The sequence below is a fragment of the Vespa mandarinia genome, chromosome 11 (genome assembly GCF_050613455.1).
Source record: "Vespa mandarinia isolate Hongniang chromosome 11, ASM5061345v1, whole genome shotgun sequence".
NCBI classification, from domain to species: domain Eukaryota; kingdom Metazoa; phylum Arthropoda; class Insecta; order Hymenoptera; family Vespidae; genus Vespa; species Vespa mandarinia.
Window position 1 is genome coordinate 5981653 of NC_140820.1, and position 25786 is coordinate 6007438.

At 27.7% G+C, this 25786-nt stretch overlaps 6 protein-coding genes across 8 annotated transcripts; 3 read left to right on the forward strand and 3 right to left on the reverse strand.

The window, feature by feature from the left end:
* Positions 1–685: 685 nt before the first annotated feature.
* LOC118441311 (BRCA1-associated protein) lies at positions 686–3273 on the reverse strand. Its single transcript, XM_035865521.2, has 6 exons — positions 3003–3273; positions 2580–2883; positions 2288–2477; positions 1891–2209; positions 1354–1778; positions 686–1213 (listed from the first exon to the last, which is right to left on the reverse strand). Exons 1-6 carry the CDS (start codon positions 3079–3081, stop codon positions 830–832), a joined length of 1701 nt encoding a protein of 566 aa, XP_035721414.2. The 5' UTR covers positions 3082–3273; the 3' UTR covers positions 686–829.
* A 631-nt stretch (positions 3274–3904) lies between these two features.
* Positions 3905–12006, forward strand: arr (low-density lipoprotein receptor-related protein 6). The gene is made up of 8 exons (XM_085660167.1): positions 3905–3985; positions 4048–4279; positions 4448–6401; positions 6583–6867; positions 7007–7539; positions 7618–8709; positions 8790–9302; positions 9381–12006. The coding sequence occupies exons 2-8, from the start codon at positions 4210–4212 to the stop codon at positions 9752–9754; spliced, it is 4821 nt and encodes a 1606-aa protein (XP_085516293.1). The 5' UTR covers positions 3905–3985; positions 4048–4209; the 3' UTR covers positions 9755–12006.
* Positions 11884–14306, reverse strand: TTLL1B (Tubulin tyrosine ligase-like 1B). Its single transcript, XM_085660168.1, is given in 10 exon segments — positions 11884–12102; positions 12206–12315; positions 12381–12611; positions 12768–12969; positions 13043–13229; positions 13458–13636; positions 13719–13784; positions 13869–14000; positions 14204–14258; positions 14261–14306. Coding segments are annotated over 10 exon segments (1344 nt in total). The 3' UTR covers positions 11884–11966.
* Positions 14307–15222: 916 nt separating this feature from the next.
* On the reverse strand, positions 15223–16393 carry mRpL23 (mitochondrial ribosomal protein L23). The gene is made up of 3 exons (XM_035865425.2): positions 16190–16393; positions 15823–16102; positions 15223–15701 (listed from the first exon to the last, which is right to left on the reverse strand). Exons 1-3 carry the CDS (start codon positions 16201–16203, stop codon positions 15555–15557), a joined length of 441 nt encoding a protein of 146 aa, XP_035721318.1. The 5' UTR covers positions 16204–16393; the 3' UTR covers positions 15223–15554.
* A 166-nt stretch (positions 16394–16559) lies between these two features.
* LOC118441265 (uncharacterized) lies at positions 16560–21972 on the forward strand. 3 transcript variants are annotated; one of them, XM_035865421.2, is made up of 10 exons: positions 16560–17128; positions 17217–17277; positions 17389–17660; positions 17730–17931; positions 18885–19047; positions 19170–19256; positions 19433–19590; positions 19696–19818; positions 19901–20045; positions 20140–21972. In XM_035865421.2, exons 1-10 carry the CDS (start codon positions 17007–17009, stop codon positions 20499–20501), a joined length of 1695 nt encoding a protein of 564 aa, XP_035721314.1. In that variant the 5' UTR covers positions 16560–17006; the 3' UTR covers positions 20502–21972. The 3 variants fall into 3 exon arrangements, with proteins under 3 accessions (XP_035721314.1, XP_035721312.1, XP_035721317.1); XM_035865419.2 differs by having other exon boundaries at positions 16562–17128; positions 20137–21972; XM_035865424.2 differs by having other exon boundaries at positions 16563–17128; positions 19205–19282; positions 20137–21972.
* A 160-nt stretch (positions 21973–22132) lies between these two features.
* Positions 22133–25677, forward strand: Alg9 (alpha-1,2-mannosyltransferase Alg9). The gene is made up of 13 exons (XM_035865576.2): positions 22133–22379; positions 22462–22676; positions 22956–23091; positions 23225–23430; positions 23499–23612; positions 23679–23789; positions 23889–24171; positions 24243–24359; positions 24457–24670; positions 24747–24888; positions 24980–25109; positions 25203–25333; positions 25418–25677. Exons 2-13 carry the CDS (start codon positions 22597–22599, stop codon positions 25557–25559), a joined length of 1806 nt encoding a protein of 601 aa, XP_035721469.2. The 5' UTR covers positions 22133–22379; positions 22462–22596; the 3' UTR covers positions 25560–25677.
* The last annotated feature ends 109 nt before the right edge of the window (positions 25678–25786 follow it).

A 25786-nucleotide genomic window follows, 5' to 3' on the forward strand; every position in this document is an offset into this window, starting at 1 on the left:
TCCGATTCATCTTATGGAAAAATACGTCCGATCACTTTACCAACTACAATAAATGTGACGGAACGATATGAAAAAGATGAGAATCACGTTACCTAATACATCTTATATGTGCAGACATAAAATATAAGAAGCGCTATCGCGTCGATTGGGATTCATCAACATAAAATAAACGAAGCATTATCGTGCCGCTTGGGATTTATCAACATAAAATAAAAGAAGCGCTATCGTGCCGCTTGAGATTTATCGACATAAAATAAAAGAAGTGCTATCGCGCCGCTTAGGTCTTTTCGTATTCATTTAGAGAAAGCACGGTTGCGTTGTTTGGGATTCTTCGACAGTGTTTTTTAATATCCCCTGGGACTCAAACAGTTAAAGAAGCATATAAATGTGGGAGAACGAAAAATTTGAATTCGAATCTACTAAACTATGTTATGTTACGTAAGAGTATGGTATACCTATACAAACTTATAAACTAATACAATATGCATGATGGCAACAGTGTTCTCTGTTTGCGTTTGTAGTTTACTTTTTTTCCGTCTTGTTGCTGAAGTCATACACACTTCGAAAAGTTGATAATCTTAGTTTATCGTATATATAAATCAAATAAAAATTGGAGAACTTAACATAATAAAATGTTATTGTCATATTTATATTCGTATTAAATAACACATGATTCAATGGGTTTTTTTATTAAATTATTATTTCATTTGATAGCCTAAATTCAGATTTCATTTACAAATATAATATATTTAATCTTATTTATTAAATAATCACACCTTGCGCTTGTATTTTGGTAATAAATAATGTTACAATTTTTTTCACGATAATATTAATGCCTTTTGTGACCTTTTGAAGAACGAGAACCTTTCAATTTGCTACCACTAGGACTTGGTGCAATAACTATTTGACCAGCAGCTATCTCATCTCTATTTGCAGAATTTTCAATTTGTTTTTGAGCTTCAAAATAAAACATAAAATCTCGTACTTGTTCTTGCAAGTCTCTTACTTCAGATTCTTTTGCAGTTTTTAATTCTGATAGTTCTTCTTGTAATTCTTTATATTTTGTTTGCCATGTTGTTTGGTTAATTTGAAGAGATGATCTTAATTCCTTTTCCTCTTTTAGTTCAGATTGAAGTTGTGTTAATTTAGTTGTAGTATGTTGTAAACGTTTTTCCAAAGATTGTTTTTCTCTATTAAGTGATGTAAACTGCTCCTAAAACGTATGTATTAAGATACTTAAATAATAAAAACTAAATGCTGCCAATATAATAATAATAATAATAATAATAATAATAATAATAATAATAATAATAATTTTTAAGTAAATTTTATTAAAATAATTTTGTGTAATACCTTAAACTTTGTATTTTCTTCCATTAATTGGCCTAACTTTTCTCTTAATTCTGTACTCTCTGATAAAGAACGTTGTTCTAGTCGATTAAACTTTTCTTCGAAATATTGCCGTTGTGTTTCAAGCTGAGATGTCAATAAATATGTAAATTCTAACTGAACTGAATCAACTTTCTCTTCCATAGCTGCACCTTCATTTTTTGTTGCTGTTTGTCCTCCCTCCACCATCTTGCCATCTTTATCTTGTAGTAAACGATGAACAAAGTTATCACCAACATAATCCCATACACGATTGTTACCTAATTGCATTGCATAACAATGATGAGTATCACGATAATGTTCAAATGCATGTCCCTGATGATAACGAGAACATCCAATGTGACCACATATTAAACAAATCCATAAGGCTTCATTGCTTGTTCCTGCAGCTGTAGGAAACCATACGATATGATAGTATATAATTCATTGACTATAAACATATATAATAAGAAAATATAAATATTTTTTATATAATTTTATATATACTCAAAAAATACATACCGCATTCCATGCAGTGACTGTCTGCAAGTGGTTCTGGTGTTTGAGCATAACGACAAATTGGACATGATGTATCACCCCACTTTACAAGGCAACTTGAATGAAATGTATGATTACATAATATGGTTAATATACCATCCACACTTTCATCCATTCTTTCTAAACAAACAGAGCATGAAGGCAATTCTGTATGACCTGTTAAGGGCATACCATTATCTCCTACTTCAACTTTTGACACAAACACCAGATGACATACCACATCAGGTTCCAAAGAATTATAAGGTGCCCCATTGAAAGTTTCATAAAATTCACTAGCTGCACTCTAAATATATACAAAAAAAACCATTATTTTTATTTAATTAAGAATCTTTAAGACTTAATACAATGTAACATTATTTACCGAAGAACGAAATGTAATTAAAGCCATATATTGATTTGGATTACCATCCCGCAAAATTCTGACATGCTGAATATCTTGATGACAAGCTGCTGTGAATGTCAAAAGATCATGGCAAGTCATTGTTGCTGGAACTGACAGCATACATATGGTATGACTGCGATCCGCTGCACTATGCATTTCAGTTAATTCACTAAATAAAAGAGAAAAGAATAAATATTTTCTATCTAGATAACCTAATAAATACAAATCATTTTATCAGAAACGTTTTTTTTAATTTATGCATGTTACTCACTCTTCTTTAAAAAGATGTAATATTCCTTTGGTAACTTCCACAAATGGATTTCCAGAAATAAAATTTATTTGATCGGATTGTGAACAAGCTGTAGCTCCAATTATTTCTGCACCTTCAGAAGTTGATACAGAAGTACATGTTGTAAACGAAGTTTCTTCAGAGTTTGCTCTTGGTAATAAATGTGGTTTACTAGATCCTTGAGAAGTTAAAAAAGGAGATGGCCTTTCAGTAGTACACGAGTAGTTTTCTAAAGTAATATCTCTTGCTTCTCTACGTCCTCTCATTTTTCTAGCAGCCATTGTACCTATAAATCAATGAATTAAAATGAAGATGCATATGCATACTTAAATGCATTAAAAACTATTCACTGAAATTTACTTAAAAACTATGGAAAGCACATATAAGTCATTCGTCTAAACTTACTAATTGTTTCTTCCTGATTTGGATTAACAATCTCAATGCGAATAACGCAAAGCGAAACCAGGACGATTGGAGAACTCATTACACATATCCAAAATTATTGCTTACAACTGTTAATAAAAATTACCCTTCCTCCATTATTTTTCAAATTAGGAAATATATATGATCTATATCAAAAAATCTATAATAAAACTTTGCTTGAAATTCAAAATTGTATGTACCGTGTGCATCAGCTGCTTTATAAATTTGCTAACATCATATATATGTATATGTATATACTCAAATAAAGTTGACTGGAAATAACAAGTTAAATACTTCACAGATGGTGCTCTGTTACAATTTATTTTAGCGGCATATATAAAATAGTAACGTTAATAAAATATAAATTTATTGACAACAATAAATTACCTAAAATATATTCAATCGAGAGTTCAAGAAAAAAATAAAGAAAATTTATTCTTATGATTTTTTCACAGATATGTAATGATTTCTATAAAGTTCTATATAATTTTTCAATTAAAATTGAATTATAAATTTGTAAATAGTAATATTTAGGTATTGTTAATAAAGTGAAAATTTTATGGAATTAACAGCTAATTTCACAATTATTTATTTATTTTTTAGATATCAATAGCAGTAGATAGCTACTTGTATTTTGATTGGCTTTTATAAATTGACAACGACCTTGTAGTTTTAAACGTTCCTTAAAATTATAATGAAAAGTATGTAAATCTGAATTTATTTAATATTTCAATCATTAATGTTATCTTTAAAATTCATACATAGTTTGTATTTTGATGAACATATATTCCATTATTGTTGAATATCTTAGAATAAGAGATTCAATGTAAATGCTCCTTCATAAAAATTCTGTACTTACTGGAAATACGTAAAGCTTGTTTTTCAAAGAAAATGGATGATCATCGCTTAGCTGGAAATCAAGATTAGTTCTGATGAAAAGAAGCTTGGCTGAGCTCAAGACAATGGTTCGAATTGTATACAGTGTATTTAAACATGACATTGTGTATTAATGACCGCTTTTTCGTAGAAGAAAAAAATTGAAATGCGTAGACATTATAACAATTTGTAATGGCATTATTTGAAATAATTACAAACTATCGAAGTATCAAATACGTGTTCTCGCCCGGAGTTTAGGTGAAAATTATCATAATCAGAATGTACGAGGTAAACGTTTATCTCAAGTCCTAGGATGGCTTTAGGAAATTTTCAAAGCATCCTAGCTGCTTGGTTTTTGTGCAGTAGCATTAGCCTTTGCTATGGTGAGTTTAAATAATTTTCAGTAGTTTATGTGTATACAAGGACATACATACATACAAAATATATATGAATTATAAAATAAAAATTTGTATTTCTGTATTGTACACTCACACAAATATATATATATATTTTGTAATCAAATATACATTTATAATAATCACTTTTTACAGGCTCACCTACATTACTTTTTGCTACTCATAAGGATATAAGAATGGCCAATGTTTCACGAGCAAATAAAGTTTACACGATTGTCAAAGATTTATCTGAAGGTGCTGCTCTGGATTTTTATTATGAACGTGGTTTAGTGTGTTGGTCTGATAGTGGTTTAGAAATGATACAATGTGTCCCTTCAAATGGTACATATACAGGTGAAAAAATGACTGTTGTAAATTCAAGTTTGATATCTCCAGATGGCTTGGCATGTGATTGGTATACTGGTAAACTTTATTGGACAGATGGAGAAAAGAATAGAATTGAAGTGACTAGTATTGATGGACAACATAGAAAAGTTCTTTTTTGGACTGATATTTATCAACCTCGTGCAGTTGCACTTGCACCTATGAAAAGTATACTTTTTTGGACTGACTGGGGAGATGTACCAAAGATAGAAAGAGCAGCAATGAATGGAGATCCAACTACTCGTGAAGTCATTGTTTCTGATGATATATTCTGGCCAAATGGACTTACAGTTGATTATGAGAATGAGTTAGTATTTTGGGCAGATGGTAGACTCAAATTTATTGCTGTTATGGATTATTATGGCAAAAATAGAAGAAAAGTTATCAGTCAAGGCTTAGATTATCCATTTGCAGTCACGTATTTTGATAATCGACTTTATTGGACGGACTGGAAAACATGGTGTGTACATGCACATGATGTGCGACAAATACAAGCACATCCTCGGGAGTTATTCCATGGAGAATATATACCAGGTGACATAGAAGTTTGGGATGCACGAAGACAACCATACGGAGATCATCCATGCAGACAAAACAATGGTAATTGTTCCCATCTATGTTTGCTAAGCACAAAGGATCCTGGATATACATGTGCTTGTCCAACGGGTGTAAAACTTTTAGATAATTTTACTTGTGCCGAAAGACCAGAAGAGTTGCTTCTCATAGTTCAAAGAAACGAGATTTGTAAAATATCTCTTGATTCTCCTGATTACACAAATTTTGTTTTACCATTAAGTGATATTAAACATGCAATTGCAGTAGACTTTGATCCAGTAGATGAAATGTTATATTGGACAGATGAAGAGGCTTTTGCCATTAGAAGAGCTTATCTTGATGGATCAGGTCAAGAAAATATTGTTACAACAGAAGTAGCAAATCCAGATGGAATTGCTATAGATTGGTTAGCACGCAACTTATATTGGACTGATACAGGTACTGATAGAATTGAAGTTGCCCGTTTAAATGGCACTAGCAGGAAGGTTCTTATTAATGAAGATCTGATAGAACCTAGAGCCATAGCTGTAGCTCCTGAACTTGGATGGATGTTCTGGACTGACTGGAATGAAAAACGACCAAAGATAGAACGCAGTAATTTGGATGGTAGTGAAAGAATAATTTTAATTACAAAAGACATTGTTTGGCCAAATGGTATTGCATTAGATTTGGAAAGAAAAAAGATTTATTGGTGTGATGCTAAAACAGACAAAATAGAAGTTTGCAATATGGATGGCACTGATAGACGTGAAGTTATTACTGATAATCTGCCTCATCTATTTGGACTTAGTTTATTGGGTGATTTTCTTTATTGGACTGACTGGCAACGACGTAGTATTGATAGAGCTCATAAACTTACTGGTGGTGAAAGAGAAGTTATTGTTGAACCAGTTCCAAATGTAATGGGATTGAAAGCTATACATCTTGGCCAAATAAATGGTACAAGTCCTTGTGCGCATAACAATGGTGGTTGTAGTCATTTGTGTTTAAATAGACCTGATAAATATGTATGTGCTTGTCAAATTGGATATGAACTTACAAAAGATAAACATACCTGTGTAATACCAGATGCTTTTCTATTGTTTGCAAAGAAAGAAAATATTGGACGCGTTAGTATCGAAAATGCCAATAATGATAATATTATACCTGTTACAGGTGTTAAAGATGCAAGGTAATGTTACAGTATTATTTATTTTTATTATTATGGTACTATTATACTAGATTGATATCTCTAATATTGATATTGGAAAATATTACCTTAAAAGTTTCTTTTTTAAGCATTAATATTTATTTTATTTGAATTAAAGATATAATTAAGTCAATATAATTTATTGTTCATCTATTAATTTTAGTTCTTTGGATTTTGATTTGAAAGACAATCGCATTTATTGGACAGATGTAAAAGTAAAAGCTATAACACGTGCTTTTATAAATGGTTCTGATGTAGAAAGAGTTGTAGATCTTGGATTAGAAATTCCTGAGAGTTTAGCTATTGATTGGATTGCCCATAATTTATATTGGAGCGATACTGGTACACACAGGATTGAAATGGTACGGTTTAAAGGATGTAGTAGACGGGTGCTTATATGGCAAGATATAATCGAACCCGCATGTTTGGCTCTTGATCCTGAAAGAGGGTAATTGTAATTATCTTCCTTAATGATAAATTAATATTTTATAAGGAATAATAAGATTTATTTAAGAAACATCAAGAAATAATATTTATTCTTTAATGATTTTTATATTACTAATACTCAGGTCTATTAAATTTTTCAGTCACATGTATTGGGCTGATTGGGGTAATTCCGGTAGTATCGAACGTGCAAGATTAGATGGATCTAATCGTCAAGTAATATTAGCTTATATCGGTCGAGCTAATGGCCTTACCATAGATCATGCAGCTCGTAAACTTTATTGGGCAGATCTATTCACACCAGCAATTGATAGTTATGATTTACAAGCAAGAAAGAGAAAGCCCATTATTACAAAAGATATAGTATATCCATTTAGTATTACTCAATATCAGGATTATATTTATTGGACCGATTGGAATATTGGTGATATTGAAAGAGCAAATAAAACAACAGGTGCTAACAGAACTAAAATACATAATAAATTAGAATCAGTGACAGATCTGCTAGTTTTTCATGCTTCACGACAATCGGGATGGAATCCATGTGCAGTTAATAATGGGGACTGCAGTCATCTTTGTATTGCTTTACCTGGAGAAGATGGTGGTCCATCAACTTCATACAAATGTTCTTGTCCTACACACTATAATCTTGCAGTTGATAATAGAACTTGTATTGGTAAATTTCTAGATTATTATTACTTCATTAATTTATTACGTTATAGTTTTTGTTAATATATTAATTAATTTTTTTCAGCACCAAGACATTTTATGATATATAGCCTTCGTAACATAATGGGTCGCTTTTTGCCAGATAGTACGGATTGTCCAGATATAGTAATGCGCGTACAAGGATTAAAAAATGTTCGTTCTATAGAATTCGATCCAATTACACAACACGTATATTGGATAGATGGGCGCAATTTATCTATAAGAAAGACTCTTGATAACAGAACTCATGCTAGTGTAGTTATATCCGGCGGATCAGGACATCCATTTGATTTAGCATTAGATCCACTTGGAAGATTACTCTTTTGGTCTTGTGCTACGAATGATGCAATTAATGTTACTAAACTGGATAATGGTTCTGCCTTAGGAGTAGTTGTAAAGGGCGAAGGAGAAAAACCAAGAAATATAGCAGTACATCCAGAAAAAAGACTTTTGTTTTGGATAGATATAGGAGACAAAATGAAATTGCTACAAAGCAAAATGGATGGAAAACAAAGAGTGATAATAGCATCTGATCTTGAACAACCAACTAGTCTAACAGTTGACACTGTAGCAAATATAGTATATTGGGCCCATGGTAAACAAATTGAATTTTCTGATTTTAATGGTAATAATAAAAGAATATTAGTATCAACTGGACAAGGTGTTGCTACTCACTTGTCTGTTCTATATGATTACCTTTACTGGTTTGATCGCGAAATGCAAGTATTAGAAAGAGTAAATAAAAAAACAGGCATTAGAAAAAAAGTTCTTATGAATCGTGCCCTAACAGATTTAATAACTGTCAGAACACCAGAAGATCATATAATGGAATCACACGTTTGCAGTCCTTTCCACGATTATGGCGGTTGTTCGCATTTTTGTATTGGTACAACTTCACCAATTTGTTCTTGTCCCGAATACTTAGTTTTATCCGATGATGAGCGTACATGCAGAGCTGCACCTGCATGTGGTGACGATCATTTTACATGTGCTGCTTCAAGTTCTACAGTTGATAAAGATTGTATTCCAGCTATTTGGAAATGTGATGGTCAAAGGGATTGTTCTGATGGAAGTGATGAATTAGGTTGTCCAGCATGTAATCATAATCAATTTAGATGTCAAAGTGGTCACTGTATCGGTAAGAAATACTTGAGGTGTTAATTATTTTAATCTTTTGAATCACATAATATTAAAATAAACATTTCTAATTATATAAAGATATTTCGTGGGTATGTGACGGTACACCACAATGCCATGATGGTCTTGATGAAGCACATTGCTGTAGAACTGGACAATTTCAATGTATCGGAAGTGGTGTGTGCATTTCTGAAACTGCACTTTGTAATGGTTGGGATGATTGTGCAGATGGAAGTGATGAAATACCTCAAACATGTACGCCTACTACTGATCAAAGCCAATCTTCTGGTTCTGGTACAGAACCAACCAAAAGTCCATATGTTATCACAGTAGTTATAATGATAGCTGCAATTATTGCCATAGTTTTAGGCTTTTGTTATTATCGTAAAAAGTTCGGTAGTAATGAAGATGTACCAAATATTTTACATGATTCTGCTGGTGATCCACTTTCACCAAAACCAAATAGAGTTGTTAAGCCAATATTAGCACAAAAAAATGGTAGAAAAGATCTCAAAACTGAAGTAGAAGCTGTAAGAATGTCTGCTTTAAATGGAAGCAGTATTGGATCTAGTTATGATCGTAGTCATATAACAGGTATGTTAATGATTTAATGTTGTATTTAATATATATCAAGAATATTTCATATATGATAAATATATTTATTTATTATAGGTGCATCTAGTTCAACCAGGGGCAGTTCCACTGGTGGATATCCTCAAGAAACGCTTAATCCTCCACCTAGTCCAGCCACAACAGCAAATTCTACAAGATGTTCAAGCAGTAATGCTTCTAGATACAAACCGTATAGATATTACAGGAGTATAAATCAACCACCACCTCCAACACCTTGCAGTACTGATGTTTGCGATGAATCAGATAGTAACTATCCTGCTCGGTATCGTTACGAAAGTGAACCATTTCCTCCACCTCCTACACCGAGATCTATCTATCATAGCGATGCTGCTATGAGTTGTCCACCATCGCCTAGTTCTCGATCATCGACATATTTCAGTCCATTACCACCGCCACCATCACCAGTTCCATAAGGTATGTTATAATGAATATGATATGGAACAAATATGAGATAAATATGGATGAATATTTTAAATTTTTTATAAAAACACAAATCTATTTATGAATTTATTTTAGATATGTAGTATTCTCTTCCAAAAAAAAAAAAAAAAATCGGCAGCTAATTATTTCATTAGATTATTAACTTCAAACGTCCATTTTTATGCTCCCTCATTTTTTTATCATGTTACTCTTATACAAATTCTTTTACATATTTTAAGATGAGTTTTTAATTAATGACTAAAGATTATAAAAAAAGATAATGGTTGCATACACAATATTTTTTCTAAAGTAGAAATTGTAGACATATTTGTCGTTTATACTAGAAACGTGCAAAGTTAATTTACATTGCCAATTGTTTCTTATCTTTACTCCTTCTTTTATTTCTCCTTAGCAGATTCTTCCTTCTACCATATTAATACTCTCCAGCATTTGTTCACTATTGTTACATTGCTACACTACGATATTATCATGTTTGTCTATAAATGAAGTTTATTAATAATTATAATATTTAAAAACGCTGGAGAAAAGTAAACATACTTGAATGGGGATAATTAAATAACAGTAGCGGGAGAATCATTTCTCCTTTTACAAAAAGTTTGCACGTCTCTGGTTTACATAATATTGAATACTATATTCTATATAGATTCTATAAATACCATTTTCAGGTATTCTTTTATAAATAATAATATGATTAAATTATATTTTATCAAATGTTACATTTCTCTAGAAAATGTGGTACATATATGTGATGCAACACACATATTATGTATTTGGTTTATTTGAAAAGTCTAAGTACGTTTTTCAGTTATTAGCATATAAACCCATTGTGCCTATTTACTATGGTTATCTACATATATACTACATATAATTTAGGAGGTTTAAATGCAGTAATGTATACGTACTGTGAAAATGTGCAAATGCTTGTACAAATATTTTGATAAAATGTGTTAAGTATATTCATATTATTTTGTAAAAATGTATATTTTTTTCTAAACCTGAAGATAATACTCACAGTTAAAATTCAATAATGTTTTTATCCAAGTAGATAATATTTTTTCTTTTCTATATTATGGTATATAATTTTATTATTATTTTGTTAATTATGACATTATTATTTTTATTCTATATAGTTAAGTATATGTATATACACTTGTACATATACATATACAGCATTATATTTTATTACTCTTAAGCACATTCACATGTTTTTTATGTACGGTAGAATTCAACCAAAGGCTGCATTATATATTTTATTATTCATTTTATGATCAGAGATCTCTGTTCTTTTATAGAAAGTCTTAACTTCTGATACATGTACATAAGTATATATTATTAAACATATAATTTGAAATAATAAACATATCAGGTTTTGAAGTAATTTAAACAGGCAGCATGCAAGCATTACTTGATATCTACGTTAATAAGCTAATAATATCAAAAGTATTTTAAGTAATGAAAGCCTAATAAAACTTGCAAAATATCTAAATATAAATTGAACCATGTTATAGTAGTTTGTACATACATGATAAGAATGCATGAACGAAATATCAAATATATCGTAACAGTAAAACAATTGCAAATGAAAAACCATTTAGTAGTTATGTAATATTCAAGAAAATTTTTCTCTGTACTGTAATATGTAAATAGAAAAATTTCAACTTAATACATCATAAATATATTTGAATATTCGTTAAATATTTTGAGGTCTGATGTATGTGAAATATGTGTAATAATGATTACATTACGTAAAATTTTATCCGATGTACACATCGTCCACTCCATTGTTCCTGTAAATGTAGCTCAATTAGAAAATTGTGCCATAATCATTTAAATATTATCATTATAATGTATAGCACAATTATCGAATCCTGTATAAAATATATTAAGAGTCTTAAAGGTTCTGACCTCGCACTGCCATTTTACATTGCCTTGAAGGAATCTATCGTATTATATTAATAATGTCTAGTATTGAAGACTGAAATCATTGTTTATATTTTTTTTACATTTGTATGAAAGTATAGCGCTGTATGTTTGTAAGATATTTGTACAAAAAATAAAATTTTTATTAATGTATTTTAAATTAATTAAATTACGCATATTAGTTTATTGATTTCCTTATGCTATTTTAAAAAATCATTGTGTAAAGGCATAAATATATTTCTGATATTGTTATAATTATATCATTTATTTCCATTTACCAGATAAATTTCGATATTTATCTATTGAATTGACTTTCTCTTCTTGTGTCGATAGTTCTTCGTCCAAAAGGAGTTCAAAATTATCTAATGCTTCTGGACGTGGACGTTTATTCCATCTTACACTATAAAAAAAAAATTATATATATATTTATATAGTATTGATAATACGTTTAAAATAATTTATCTTTTAAATTAATATCGATGGAAATACTTCTATTTACTTACTCAGGTATTCCACTTGGTGATAAAACTACAGATATAATATTATCTACTAATTTATATTTTAATATTCGATCATTTACTGTTGTCGATGTTAATGATGGAGAAGCATTGACCTAGACATTAAACATTTATTATTTATTTTTATGTAAATTGTATAAATTAATTGTAAAAAAAATACCTCAATGAGCCATGGTTTTAATTTATTATCAATAATAATATCGTAACCGTAACATTCGAAACAATGACGATCATTTGCCATTACAGGTGCAACAGCTTTTAAAGAATGTACAATGCACCAAGAAATATTTGAAAATAATTTTTCCGTTACAATTTTCCCTCGCGTACTCTCCAAATACAAACGTAAATTTTGTAAACTTAATTTTCCACCGTGTATACTATTATATTCATCCTAAAAAAAATTTCATAAAAAATTGACGATTTTTCAATTGTGCTTCCATTTTAATTACATTTTAGTATTATTATATTTAATATTAATTAATTAATATATAATATTGAAAAATAAAAATATAATATTAATATAATTAAATCATAGAAAATTACTTACACCATGTTTTTGTACAGAAACATTAGTTAAGTGTACATAAATGTTATCTAATTCTTGAATACTGGTGTCATATTTTACAGTACAAAAACGACAAAAACCAAGTTTAAATAAATAAGCTTTCAATGGACGAAAAGATGCAACAAGAACGTATAAACGAAGATCAAATTTTTTCCCTCCAATTAAAAGTGGATTGTCTATGTACCTAAATAATTTAATTTGCTTCATTAATTGGTAAAACATTAAAGTAATTATTTATTAATTTATTTAGTGTATACCTAGATATAACGTAAGATTCCTTGGTAAGATTTGGATTAAATGGATTTCGAACTTCCCGCGACCATTTTTTTAATTTACTCAATTTATTTATTAAAAATATTCCCGTCCCTTGAGATTTCCCACATGGTTTCATAATCCACGTACTTTGTGGTGACTTTCGATATTCTTCCACGAACATATTGTAATCTATTAAAAAAATGTTTTTCTTTTTAATCATTAAGATTTTTATAAAATATCTATTTCAGATAATATAAAATTATTTTTTTAAATCATTAAGATATTTATCATACTGACCATACATAATATTAAAATATTATATTAATTATTTCTCAAATCATTTTATTGAAACAACATCATAATTATTTCTTATGATTATTTCCAAAAATAATTAAAAAGAAAATTTGTGTGATTTACCTGCCGGTAAAACAAAAGTAACTGGTATGAAATCCAAATGAAGATACTTTCCCGATCCACTTCCTCTTTCTGCGAGAGGATTCCCTTCCCGTTCTAAATCTTTGCGATAACGTTTAATATTTTTTACTAAAAGATCTTTTCGGGTCAATTCGTAATGATTTGGAAAATGATTTATAATCCTAAATGATTCGAAATAAAAGTAATATAAAAAATTGATGTGCCAAAACTTAATTTGTCGAGTAAAATAAAACTAAAACTTACTGATTATCATTCATTCTATATCCGGTTTCTACGCTAAAAATATTTCTACATGATTGCGTAGCTGCCCTATAAAAGAAAAAGAAATGGAATAGTTACTTTAAATGTAATTCGATATATTTTATTTTTTTTTTTTTTATTACAAACAATTACCAATAAACATTCCAATCATCTTGTGGACCAACTTGTGACCAACCTCTTTTTTCAAAATTATGCACTATCACAGATTTATCCATATCTGTACAAAATGCAGTCTTAGTTTTCTCCATTCCAAGTGTCGCTACTCTATAAAGATTTATAATTATCTCATACAATCAATTAATTTTATTACAATATATATTGAAAAACAATGATTATAAGTACGAACAGCATTCATGCACGTTTTTTCATTGATATATAATTATTACTGAGATAATAAAAATATCAGTTGTCTTTACATTTGTTTCCAATGTAATTATGTAGAATAATAATAGTATAAAATATTTTACCTGTCATAAATAATAGAAAAATGAGAATTCCCTATGCGTTTATTCGTTTCTATGCTGTCATTTTTTCGATCAAGTTTGATCGATAATTCGCAATCAAATGCATAATATAATTAATAAAATTCAGAATTCATATTATTATTTATAAAAGCGTTATAATATTTTTAGTATTATTAAAAAACATTGTAATGAATATTTCAACGTTGACATTTTTTTTTTTTTTTAATAATTTATCAGGAAATCTATTTTGCTCTCCTTTTTTTAAATATTTTTAAAACTTTAAAAATATAATTATGTAAGCAAATGGTTAAAACATGATTTATTCTTTGTTATTACATTTTTATTTTATATTTTTTTACTCCTTATTCTTAATATTCTAATTTTTTAAAACTATTTACATATTTAAATCACCTTTTCGCCATGTCTTCAATATTTATAAATTTCAAATACGGATTAGTAGTATTTGATCAAAAAGGACTTATAAAAAAATTTTGTTTAAGTACAACAAAATTTTTAAAAATAATGAACAATTTTTATTTAATGTCGAATAATTTAAATTGTTAGCACATTCTTAAGGAGTAAAGTTTGATAAAAAATGGTTGGATAATAAAATTGTTTTTTGGAGCAATTTACTTGATATTTGTTCATTAAAGCAACTCTTCCTTGATGTGAACAAAAAACTATCGTGTATTCATATTCAACGATTCTGAATATATCTTTGTTGATAGAATAGTCAATAGTTCTTTTTTAAAACGATTTATCAACGCAAGAACATGGTTACATGTATTAAATAAAAGTGCACAATATGGAAAGGTAGTATCAATATAAATATAGTATTAATATAGTATTTATATCTACAGTTTTTTTTAATCATTTTATAAAGTTAACGTTACTTTATATATTAAATTATAAATATAAATAGAAATGAATATTTATATATTTAATTTTGTCAAAAATGGCCAAGCGTATAAGTGGAAGAGATAAAAGTATGTAAAGAATGGATTTTTCAACAGATATATTTGTAATAAATACTGTTATTTTGTGCTCTGTAAAATTGTGGATATTTCATTGTATTTTATTTTATTCATTTTCGTTGTCAAACACATGATTTCATGATAATTACAATGAAAGCGTCTGTACAATATTACTTCATAATAATAACCTATTTTTTCATTGAACTACTTATTTTAAGCAAAATGAAAAAAGTTATCAGCAGAAAAACAACATCTTATTTTTACAAATTCTTTTATATGTTATTAAAAACTAAATTAACTTTATTGTATTTGTTTTTAGATTAACATTTAACGTTTTAAAATAAACATTTGTTGGATTAAATATAATGAAAATATGAAATCTAAATTCTGAACCATCCAGGAGCATTTGGCTCTTTACAATCATCTAAATATGATTGAAATTCTTTTTTTGCGTCATCTAAAGTTGGTCCCTTTTTGCTTTCATCTTTTGGAAAAAGATCAGGAAATGTAAACGATTGATTTTTATCCTACAATAAAAAGTTCTTATATTTATAAATATCACTTGTCTAAATAATCTTAACTAGATTATTTCAATTGACCTTATTTTTAATAATATCAATATATTCTCAAGTTTTTTAATTTGCTTACCAAAATAACATAAGCTATCTTGACATCATCATCTTTAATAACATAATGATGACCATGTAGTTGTTTAGTTTTTCCAAGTGCTATTCTTGTTCTTACTCGAACAGGTTTTACATTATAAATTTTTTCTAAATAATTTGCCACATCATGTTTTGTCATTTCCATTGAACATTGAAATTGTACTACATTATTAGGTTGGTTATGTTCAGATTGAACTAATTTTAACCAGAAGTTTGGTAAAAAAACTCTAAGTTGTGGATTTCCTTTTTGATACATAGGATACCTAGAATAATATATTAGAAATGATATCTAGATTAATAATAATATCTAGATAAATAATTCAACATATAAAATTTTCATTTATACCTACCATCGTGTAGACATTTTAATTTTGATATTTTTATTTTTTTAATTATCTCGTACTTATAAGAACATACCAATTCTAAATTATTAAATTTAAAGTTTATAACCTCTAACGATAATAATAGATAAAAGAACGGTATCAATGTGTGCATTTAAATCTTACGCACGGTTTTCAATCTGCGACAATAGAGTTTACATTATTACTATTGGTTTCTTATTAAAATATGTTGTAAAACAATTAAGTCAGACTTTAATTTTATCTAGTATGCTAAAGAAGAACCAAACGAAAGGATTTCTCCACATAGATTACTCTCTAAGGTATCCAATTTCACTGATGGCTAAATTCACTTTTGACAAATGTTTATAAAGCCATCGTGGCCATATTGATTTTTTGATATGAAACGAGGGAAGGTGTGGTTGATCTGTTCTGAAATGTATTTAGATTTTTTCCTACGAAATTGTTTATGCAGTGTGTGACGCAATTAATGAAATGTTAGCGCTCATTGAAAGCGTGTATCTGATTAAAATAAAAACGTCAGAGCAAGCTACTAGCCGCATTCGCGCAATGTGTGAGCTGATGCGGTTAGGTTATGCTTGCATGTATTAAATGTTTCTGCTTGAATGATCATATCTACGAACTTGTCATGATACAAGATATCGCAGGTATCAATAAATAACTCGAATGGTGGACGAAATGGAGTCTTTTATCGTCAGCGACATGACCTAAGTTATGGCATAAATACAGAATTCTGTATTTATAGGATTTTATAAGATACGGGTGTACACTTCTTTAATCGTATTACTTATATCATATTGCCATCCTTATGTATTATACAATGAGCAGCTGGACAGAAAGAATGCATCGTCGAGCAGCTACACTCGGTAATGTGGTAACAAGTTGTGGACATACATCTTCTGTACCACCGTATCCAAGACGTTTAGAAAAGTCAGTGATAGCATTAGTTATGTGTCAAAAATTTTAATTTATATATATATATATATATTATATAAACATATTTTATCAATGATTATAGAGTTAAGTTTGGAGTACCCTTAGATGAAGTATGTAAAAATGATATACCTGGTCCATTATTGGTACGTATATGTTTTTAATCATAAAATAAATGTATTATTGATTACTTTGTTTTAAAAGAAAAAATATAAAAGATCTAAATTAATACTAAAATAAGTAATCATATTTTTTAGGTACTGATATTGAAATTAAATAAAGAAGCTCCATTAAGGAAAGATGTTTTTAGAGCACCAGGCCATCAGGGTAATATGAAAAAGCTTATTCATTTTCTACAGACTGGACGTTTAGTCAATATGGACAACTTCAGTGTTTATACAATAGCGAGTGTTCTAAAAAAATTTCTACGTAAAATACCTGGTGGTGTTTTTGGAAAGGAAGGAGAACAACAATTATTTACTGTTATTCAATTGGATAGCATGGAACAGCAAAGAGATCAAATTCATAGGTAATTATTAGTTTTTTGATTATTTATGTTCCCTTAAAATGAATAATTAACTTTATTAAACTTTTGCAGATTAATTACTTCTTTACCAGTGTATACACAACGTTTGTTAGTATTATTATTTGGAACATTCAGGGTTGTAGCAGTAAATAGTGAAAGAGCTTGCACAGGAATGTCTAGTGAAGCATTAGGTGTATCTGTAGCACCTTCATTTTTTCAAAGTTGTGTAAGTGATGGAAAAACTGCTAAAATGGAGGATGTTCTCAGATTTAAGGTATGTTTAATGGAATATTTGCATGAAATATTGTTAATTACTATGTTAATTAATATTTAATCAATTATAAAATACTATCACAAATTATTTTGTTACTCTTCTAATGATTATTCGTTTATATTGAACACAAAACTAATATTATCTGCTTTTAAAAATATCATCATGAATTTATTATTCTATACTACACATTTGTATAATACATATTCGTTTAAATACACATTAACTTTTTGTAATGTACACAAAGATATTAAAACAGATTTAATGTTTCTTGCACATAGTTATATACAGTATTTTCTTATATTATCATTTTTCATAGAATATATTAAGTAAAAATGTTAGCTAATTATTTACTATTTGCAATAATATAGTTAAAACAGCATGCACAATATTTGTACATTATGTTCTATACACAGCTATGCTATGTTTCATAATTTTTTCACATCATGCATTTGCTTACATTTACCATCAGGCGGAGGTCTCAGTAAGTTGCTTATGACAATAATTTTACGCACCACGTAATATATATATGTGTGTATATATATAAATGTTAAAGTAAAATATAATTTTCTTATTAAATTGCAAAATATATTATATAAGTTTTATTTATGTGTATACATTTTTATAGCATGAAATCAGAAATAGTAATAGCAAATGCTAGAAAATCTCTATATTTGATACATAAGATAATATTAATGTGTTAACTTTCTATAAAATGAAAGTAAAGTACATAATTAATAACGTTTCTATTACATATCTTATTTTTTCATTGTAGATTTTTATATAATATTACAAAATGAATGTTCTTTTTTTTTTTATTGTATTATATTACATGCAATTATGCATATGCATTTGCAATAATAATAATATACTAAAAGAATATATATAGCATGAAAGATGTTTATTGTAAGTATAGTAAAAAAAATTGTTTAGTAGCTTATATTATATATTCTTAGGTTGCCACCTGTGTAATGAAATTTATGATAGATAATTTTGGAGTTTCTAATTTATTTGGAAGAGAGAATTACGAATTTTATGCGCGTATTACTGGAAGAATATTGAAAGTAGAAGAGGATTGGATTTTCAGTTTTCGATATCCTCCGGATACTTTAGTATCTAGTAAGTTTTAAAATTATCACTAACTGGAACATGTATTGACAAACATATATGCATTAAATTGATATAGTAAGTTGATTACTTAAAAGTACTTTTCTTTAACTTATGTATTATTTCATAACTAGTGCACACTGGACTCTTACAGTTGGATATATTTCAGGACAACTCTCTCTTGAAGCTGAAAAGACTTGGCTGCAATATGAATGTGAAAGGTGGGGACTAAAATTTAATCTAGAATGTAAGTAAAAATTGCCTTTAAATATATATAAGCGAAACAATTAATTTAAAGAATTTTTCTGTAAGCAAAAAAATTAAAATATGGAAGTTGAATTTATTCTTTAAAACGTTTTTATATTATAAAAACATCCTAATTATATAATTTGTTCAGCTATGTCACATCAGGAAGAATCGCAGTCGACACCAGCCTTAATTCATGTACCACAAACTCTTGATCTTACATCTTCATTAGGAATAATTCCTGAAAATACATTGTTAGAAAGCTATACACGTTTATCAGTAAGCTTGGAAGAAAATGGTCTGTTTCAGGTATGATCTTTGATTATTTACGATTTTGCATTAAGCGTATAACTTATTGGAAATAACTAAAAATATTATTTAGAATAGATTTGAAAGATTTATCCTTTTGTATAGGCATCCAGTCGATCATCAAGTAATGGTAGTCATCATTCTCGACATGCAGGAATAACACTAGACGAACTTCGAGCAATCAATCGTTATGCAGAAAGTACTAAAAGTCTTAGTTATCTACCACAGGTTAAATATAATGCATTATTTATTTGTCTTTTTATATGTTTCAAAATACTTTTAAACTTTTTCATATAATCCTTATTATTAGGTACATGAAAGACAAACAGCACGTATGCGTACGAGATCAGAATGGTTTTTGACACCTGTGGGAGAAATATTAGCTGCTACTGATAGTGATCCTACAGCAATGCATGTGCTTCGTGGTTCAAATAGGTCATCATCTGGGAATATTGGTATGCTTTATATAATAATGATGATACATTATTTTACTTTTTTTGATATTTTATAGAATATTAATAAATTTATAATACATATGAACTTTAGCAGGAGGTTTAAGTGCTAGTGCTGAATCAGTCAAACGTCCAAGTTTACGAAGAACATCTTCAAGAGATAAAACACGTATTCATCGTAGTTCAACTCGTAGAAATAAAGAAAACGGGGCTAAAGGACGTTCTATTGATGCATGTAAGTCACGATCAATGGAAACTATTAAAACTAAAACTGTCAGAGTCGCAATAGATCAACCAGTGGAAAAAATGTTGAAAAGTAGTCGAGATGTAATCAAAGAACTCGGAAATGAGGAACGTATAGAGGTACATACTAGCGATGTTCCCATTGGACCACAAGATTGCACTGAAATGGATGTACAAAGTTTCCACGTTACATTAACGTACAAGCCAAGAATATAAATATTTGCGAAACTTATAAAGCACTGAAAATTATACTAATATTTCGGAAACTATTTTTAGTGCATATTAGATCTAAGTACAAATTTAGTTATATAATTATCTAAGGATTGAATTTTCGACATGACAGCGAATTAATTACAAATTTTAAAACTATATTCCCTCCAAAAATGAAGATAGTGTTTCATTTAATTTTTCTTTTTCTTTTTCTTTTTTTTTTTTTTTTAATGGATTTATATAAATCAAAGATCCATGTGTATTATATATTTTCAGAATTCGCACGTATTTTAAAACTATGAATATGATAAATTATGTTATGTGACCAATGATGTTCTAAAATCGTAAGACTGCTTCTATGTATAGGACTATCCATATCATATCATTATCTGCAAATAGTGCTTCTAACTATTTACATACATTCTCAGAGTGTCTATTAATCTTTAACTGTATTCTCGTTTTCATGTATGTTATGTTTTATAATATTGCTTTCTGTTACAGATAACTTAGAGAAATTTTTATATATTATGTGTAGTGTACAAATGATCGTAACACAACGTTAAAAGCGAAGAGATATGATCAGAAATTTTATTCATTAAACTATATCAAATAAATAATATATTTTCTCATTAACTAGGTTTTATCTTTATATATTAATAACAGATTTGTACATTGGTTAATAATATATATCCTATAAAATTTTACATATAAGCTTCTGTTAATATAAATAGTATAGAAAATGTCTAAAAATTTCATGAATAATATATTTTATTGTTAATGATATACTCAGTGTTCTATATGAACATTTATTAACTAAGAATTATTACTTTTCGCTTTTAACGTAATTTCCTATTGTCGAGTAAACGTATTTAGCGTTTTTTATTTATCCATTTACGTATTTTATTCTAAGTTTAATTTCAGAATGTTTAATTTACCTTATGTCTATAATAGGCATTTATACTTCATCATTCCAAATGCATTTATAAGTCTCTAAAATCTTTTATCATTTTTCTTAATTGTCTTCTTTTGTAAAAGTGTTAAATTTATTTATTTAATCTAATAATTAATAGAAATGTTCTATAGCTTTAATTAAATTGATTAATTTTAATATTATAATTATTAATAATTATACGCATTAATGTACTAATTACAAAGATTTTATATTTCCACTTTTTACTTTATTCTCTAGCTAATATATTTTGTATCTATTGACAATGTTTCTATTGCAATCAATTATTACGAATTGTTTGCATTTAGTATTTTCTTAAGCAGCTGAAGGTATTTAATTTACATTGTCATACTATAAAACTTGAAGAAGTATGATTCTTTAAAAGGAACTATGCGATATTACATGATGGCAGATAACTTTGTGCGTAATACATAGAAGATAAATTTTATATGGAACATTAAGAAGTTATTTATATCTGTATTATATAAGCATCGAGAATTTTATAGTTATATCACGAACTTATTTATTCACGACTACAAGTAATTGTATTGTAATCTATTATATGAATTATATATATATATATATATATATATATATATATATATATATATATATATATATATATAATAATTAGAAAATCAGTTGTGTATTGAATATTCTTTAAATACGTACAAATTTATTCAATGATGCTCCAAAAAAGGTGTTCTATTATTATAATGTAGATGTTAGGAGAATCTTATTATGACTGTAATATCGATGTATCATTATTTAACACCAAATATATAAGATTCTACGTATTGAAGTATTTAAATGGAATATTGTTATATCGAAAATGAGAGATAGAAAAGAAATGTTTTCATCAGCAAAACTTTTGTCTATTTTAAATAAAAAAAATATTATCATTTCAGAGATCATAGAATGATAATAAAAAAAATGTTAGAATAATTATTATTTAATCCGTTATCTATATTTCATTATAAAATATATACCTAACTAATCATAAAATTTGATCATTAGAAAATGCGAATAGCAGCGACATGACCTATTATGTGGATTAAACTGGTACTTCCATTTTCATATGGGTGGTAAGACCATACAAACATATACTGATATGGATAATCGTAAATAAATTACTATATAGTGTGTATAACAATGGCGCCTAATCAACGTCAACGTCAACTATTTTATTCAAAAAAGGATTTAAAAAAGATCAATGGCAGAAGATTTTCAAAGTGAGTAGTTGTAACACTTCATTAATTTATTTACAATCAGTAAAGATATTTATTAAAGAACGTTTTTTTCATATTTCAAAAATTTGAAGCCGGTTAACCTTATTTATCATTGTTACAATAATAAATTTTCTTTTTCACTGTTAACTGTACTTTCGAGTTTCAAGTACATAATTAATAAATTAAACTTTTGTTATTACTTAATAAGTAACTAATAAACATAAAAATATCTTTGTTAAAATTAATATAAAAGTATGACAGAAATATATTTTTATTTTATAGATCAGAAGAATCAGACATTGGACTTGTATATCCAGGCGTAGATACAGCATTTAAATTAATTTTATCTGCAAGATTTTGTTCAGCTATATGGTGTCATATAACAGACTGTGATGAAACTTATAATTATTGGGAGCCAGTATGTATTTAAATGTATAAATAAATCTTTATTATTTCTTAAGTGATTAGATAACTTTTAATTATGATTAATGTTTACTATATAATACTATAAATATGCAATAGTAAAATAGAGTCTTTTTATTATGTTTTAGAGTCATTACTTGCTTTATGGTATCGGTCAACAAACATGGGAATATAGTCCTGAATATGCATTGAGATCATATACTTATCTATTAATACATATGGTACCAGCAAAGCTTTATCATTATTTATTAGAACCAAATCCAGTTTTAATATTTTACTTCATACGATGTCTTTTATCTGTGGGTTGTGCTTTATCAGAAGTATATTTTTATAAGTATGTATATCTTATAATATAAAACATAATAATTATTTCTTTAATGCAGTATATATTTATATTTTCAGAAATGTATGCCGTGAATTTGGAGTTCATATTGCAAGGCTTACACTCGTATTTCTTATTCTTAGTTCAGGCATGTATATCTCCAGTTCTGCTTTCTTACCATCATCCTTTTCAATGTAAGTACAAAGTAATGTTCTTCAAATTAAAAGTATTTTTTAAAGTAAATCATAATGGTGTTATAGGTACTTAAGTACAGTTGCTATAGCAGCTTGGTATGGTCGACAATATGAATTTGCTATTTTTGCCACGGCTATATCTTCCTTATTAGGATGGCCGTTTGCATCATTACTTGGGTATTTGTGATTTATTTTTTATAATATATAAATAAAATATTTTATACATTAAATATATTTTTGGATTGTAATGAAATTATTTAATATTATGATATGTAGATTACCAATTGCCATAGAAATGTTATTCCATAGACAAGAATGGAGCAAATTTATGAAATGGGTGTTTATTTCTGCTTTTGTAATACTAGCACCAATGATTTGGATCGATTCAATATACTATGGCAGATTTGTCCTTGCACCATTAAATATCATAATGTATAATGTTTTCACTTCTCATGGACCTGATATTTATGGCACAGAACCATTTAGCTATTACATCGCCAATGGATTTTTAAATTTTAACTTTATCTTTATTGGTGCATTAATTGCTCCATTTGGATTAGTAAGGTTCAAAAAAATATATAGTAGATGAAGTATTTCATTTTATACACAGTATATTAATAATTCTAATAGTTTTTAGTTTGGCTTGTGATACCAGCTAAACCAAGAGAACGATTATGCTTACCTTACTGGTATTCATTGGCTCCATTGTATCTTTGGTTCGTAGTATTTTTTCTACAATCTCATAAGGTATAACAATTTATATAAATAAATTTGGATTATTTTAATTCAGTATGCACTTTATAATGTGACAATAATAATGAAATTTATGACATTATCTTTACAGGAAGAAAGATTTTTATTTCCTGTATATCCAATGATTTGCTTAACTGGTGCAATATCAGTTGATGTTTTGCAAAAGTTATATTTTTTTATCAGAACAAAATTTTGTCCATTACATATTGGATGCCACTATTCTCAATACACTACCCATATCATGACTGTAGCCATTATTGTCTGTGGTCTTTTTGGTTTCTCTAGAACTCTTGCTTTGTATAAAGGTATCAAAAGAAAATTAAAATATTAAAGTACATGAAATATGATCAATTAATAATATTATGTTATGTTGTATTATAGGATATTATGCTCCAATGGAAATTATGATTGAAACAAATAAACTTGGATCGGAAGGAGGAATATTGAGTGATGGCAATATTAATTTTTGCGTTGGTAAAGAATGGCATCGCTTTCCTAATAGTTTCTTTTTCCCATCAAATAAGTAAGTAATATAATTACTTATCAAATAAATAAGTTATATAAAAATATAACATAAGTATTTAGTTTTATTATAATAAAATATCTTTTCTTAGTTGGAAACTTCAGTACCTAAAATCAGAATTTAAAGGAGAATTACCTCAGCCTTATTCAGATCATGAAAATGCAACAAGTATCATTCAACCTCACTTCAATGATTTAAATAAAGAAGAACCGTCTCGCTATGTAAGTTTTTGTTTATTTTTTCTTAAATTATACATTGCATTTTTGTTTGTTCTCAAATATATATAGAAATATTTAAATACATATAATCTTTAGATACCAGTGGAGAAGTGCCATTTTTTATTAGATCTTGATATCGGTACAAATACAGATTTAGAACCAAATTACTCTAAAATGCCTGATCAATTCATTGTATTAAAATCTTCTAAATTTCTAGATGCATCTAAGTAAGTACATTTACGCATAACATTTATTATATAACTGTTTTATATCAATTAATATATTTTATCTATTCTTATCTCTCCTTACAGATCACATCCTTTCTTTAGAGCATTTTATATACCATTTGTATCATATAAATATTGTACATATGGTTCATATAATTTATTACAGAGTAGTAAACTTATTTCAACTATACCATTATTGGGAAAAATAAATACTAAGGCTTCTTGAAAAAATCGTATTACATATGCATTGATAAACAAACATTTTTTAACAGGGTTTTCATCAGGAACATTGTATATTTAATATTATGTTTTTTTCATATTATAATTATAATAGAATTGAATATCAAGCTATGAAAAAGTATCAAGTGAAATTGATATCGTAAAAAAAAAAAAATACACGAAATTTTATTGTTTTTATTTTGGAATAAATTATGTTCTTTTTTTAATTAAATA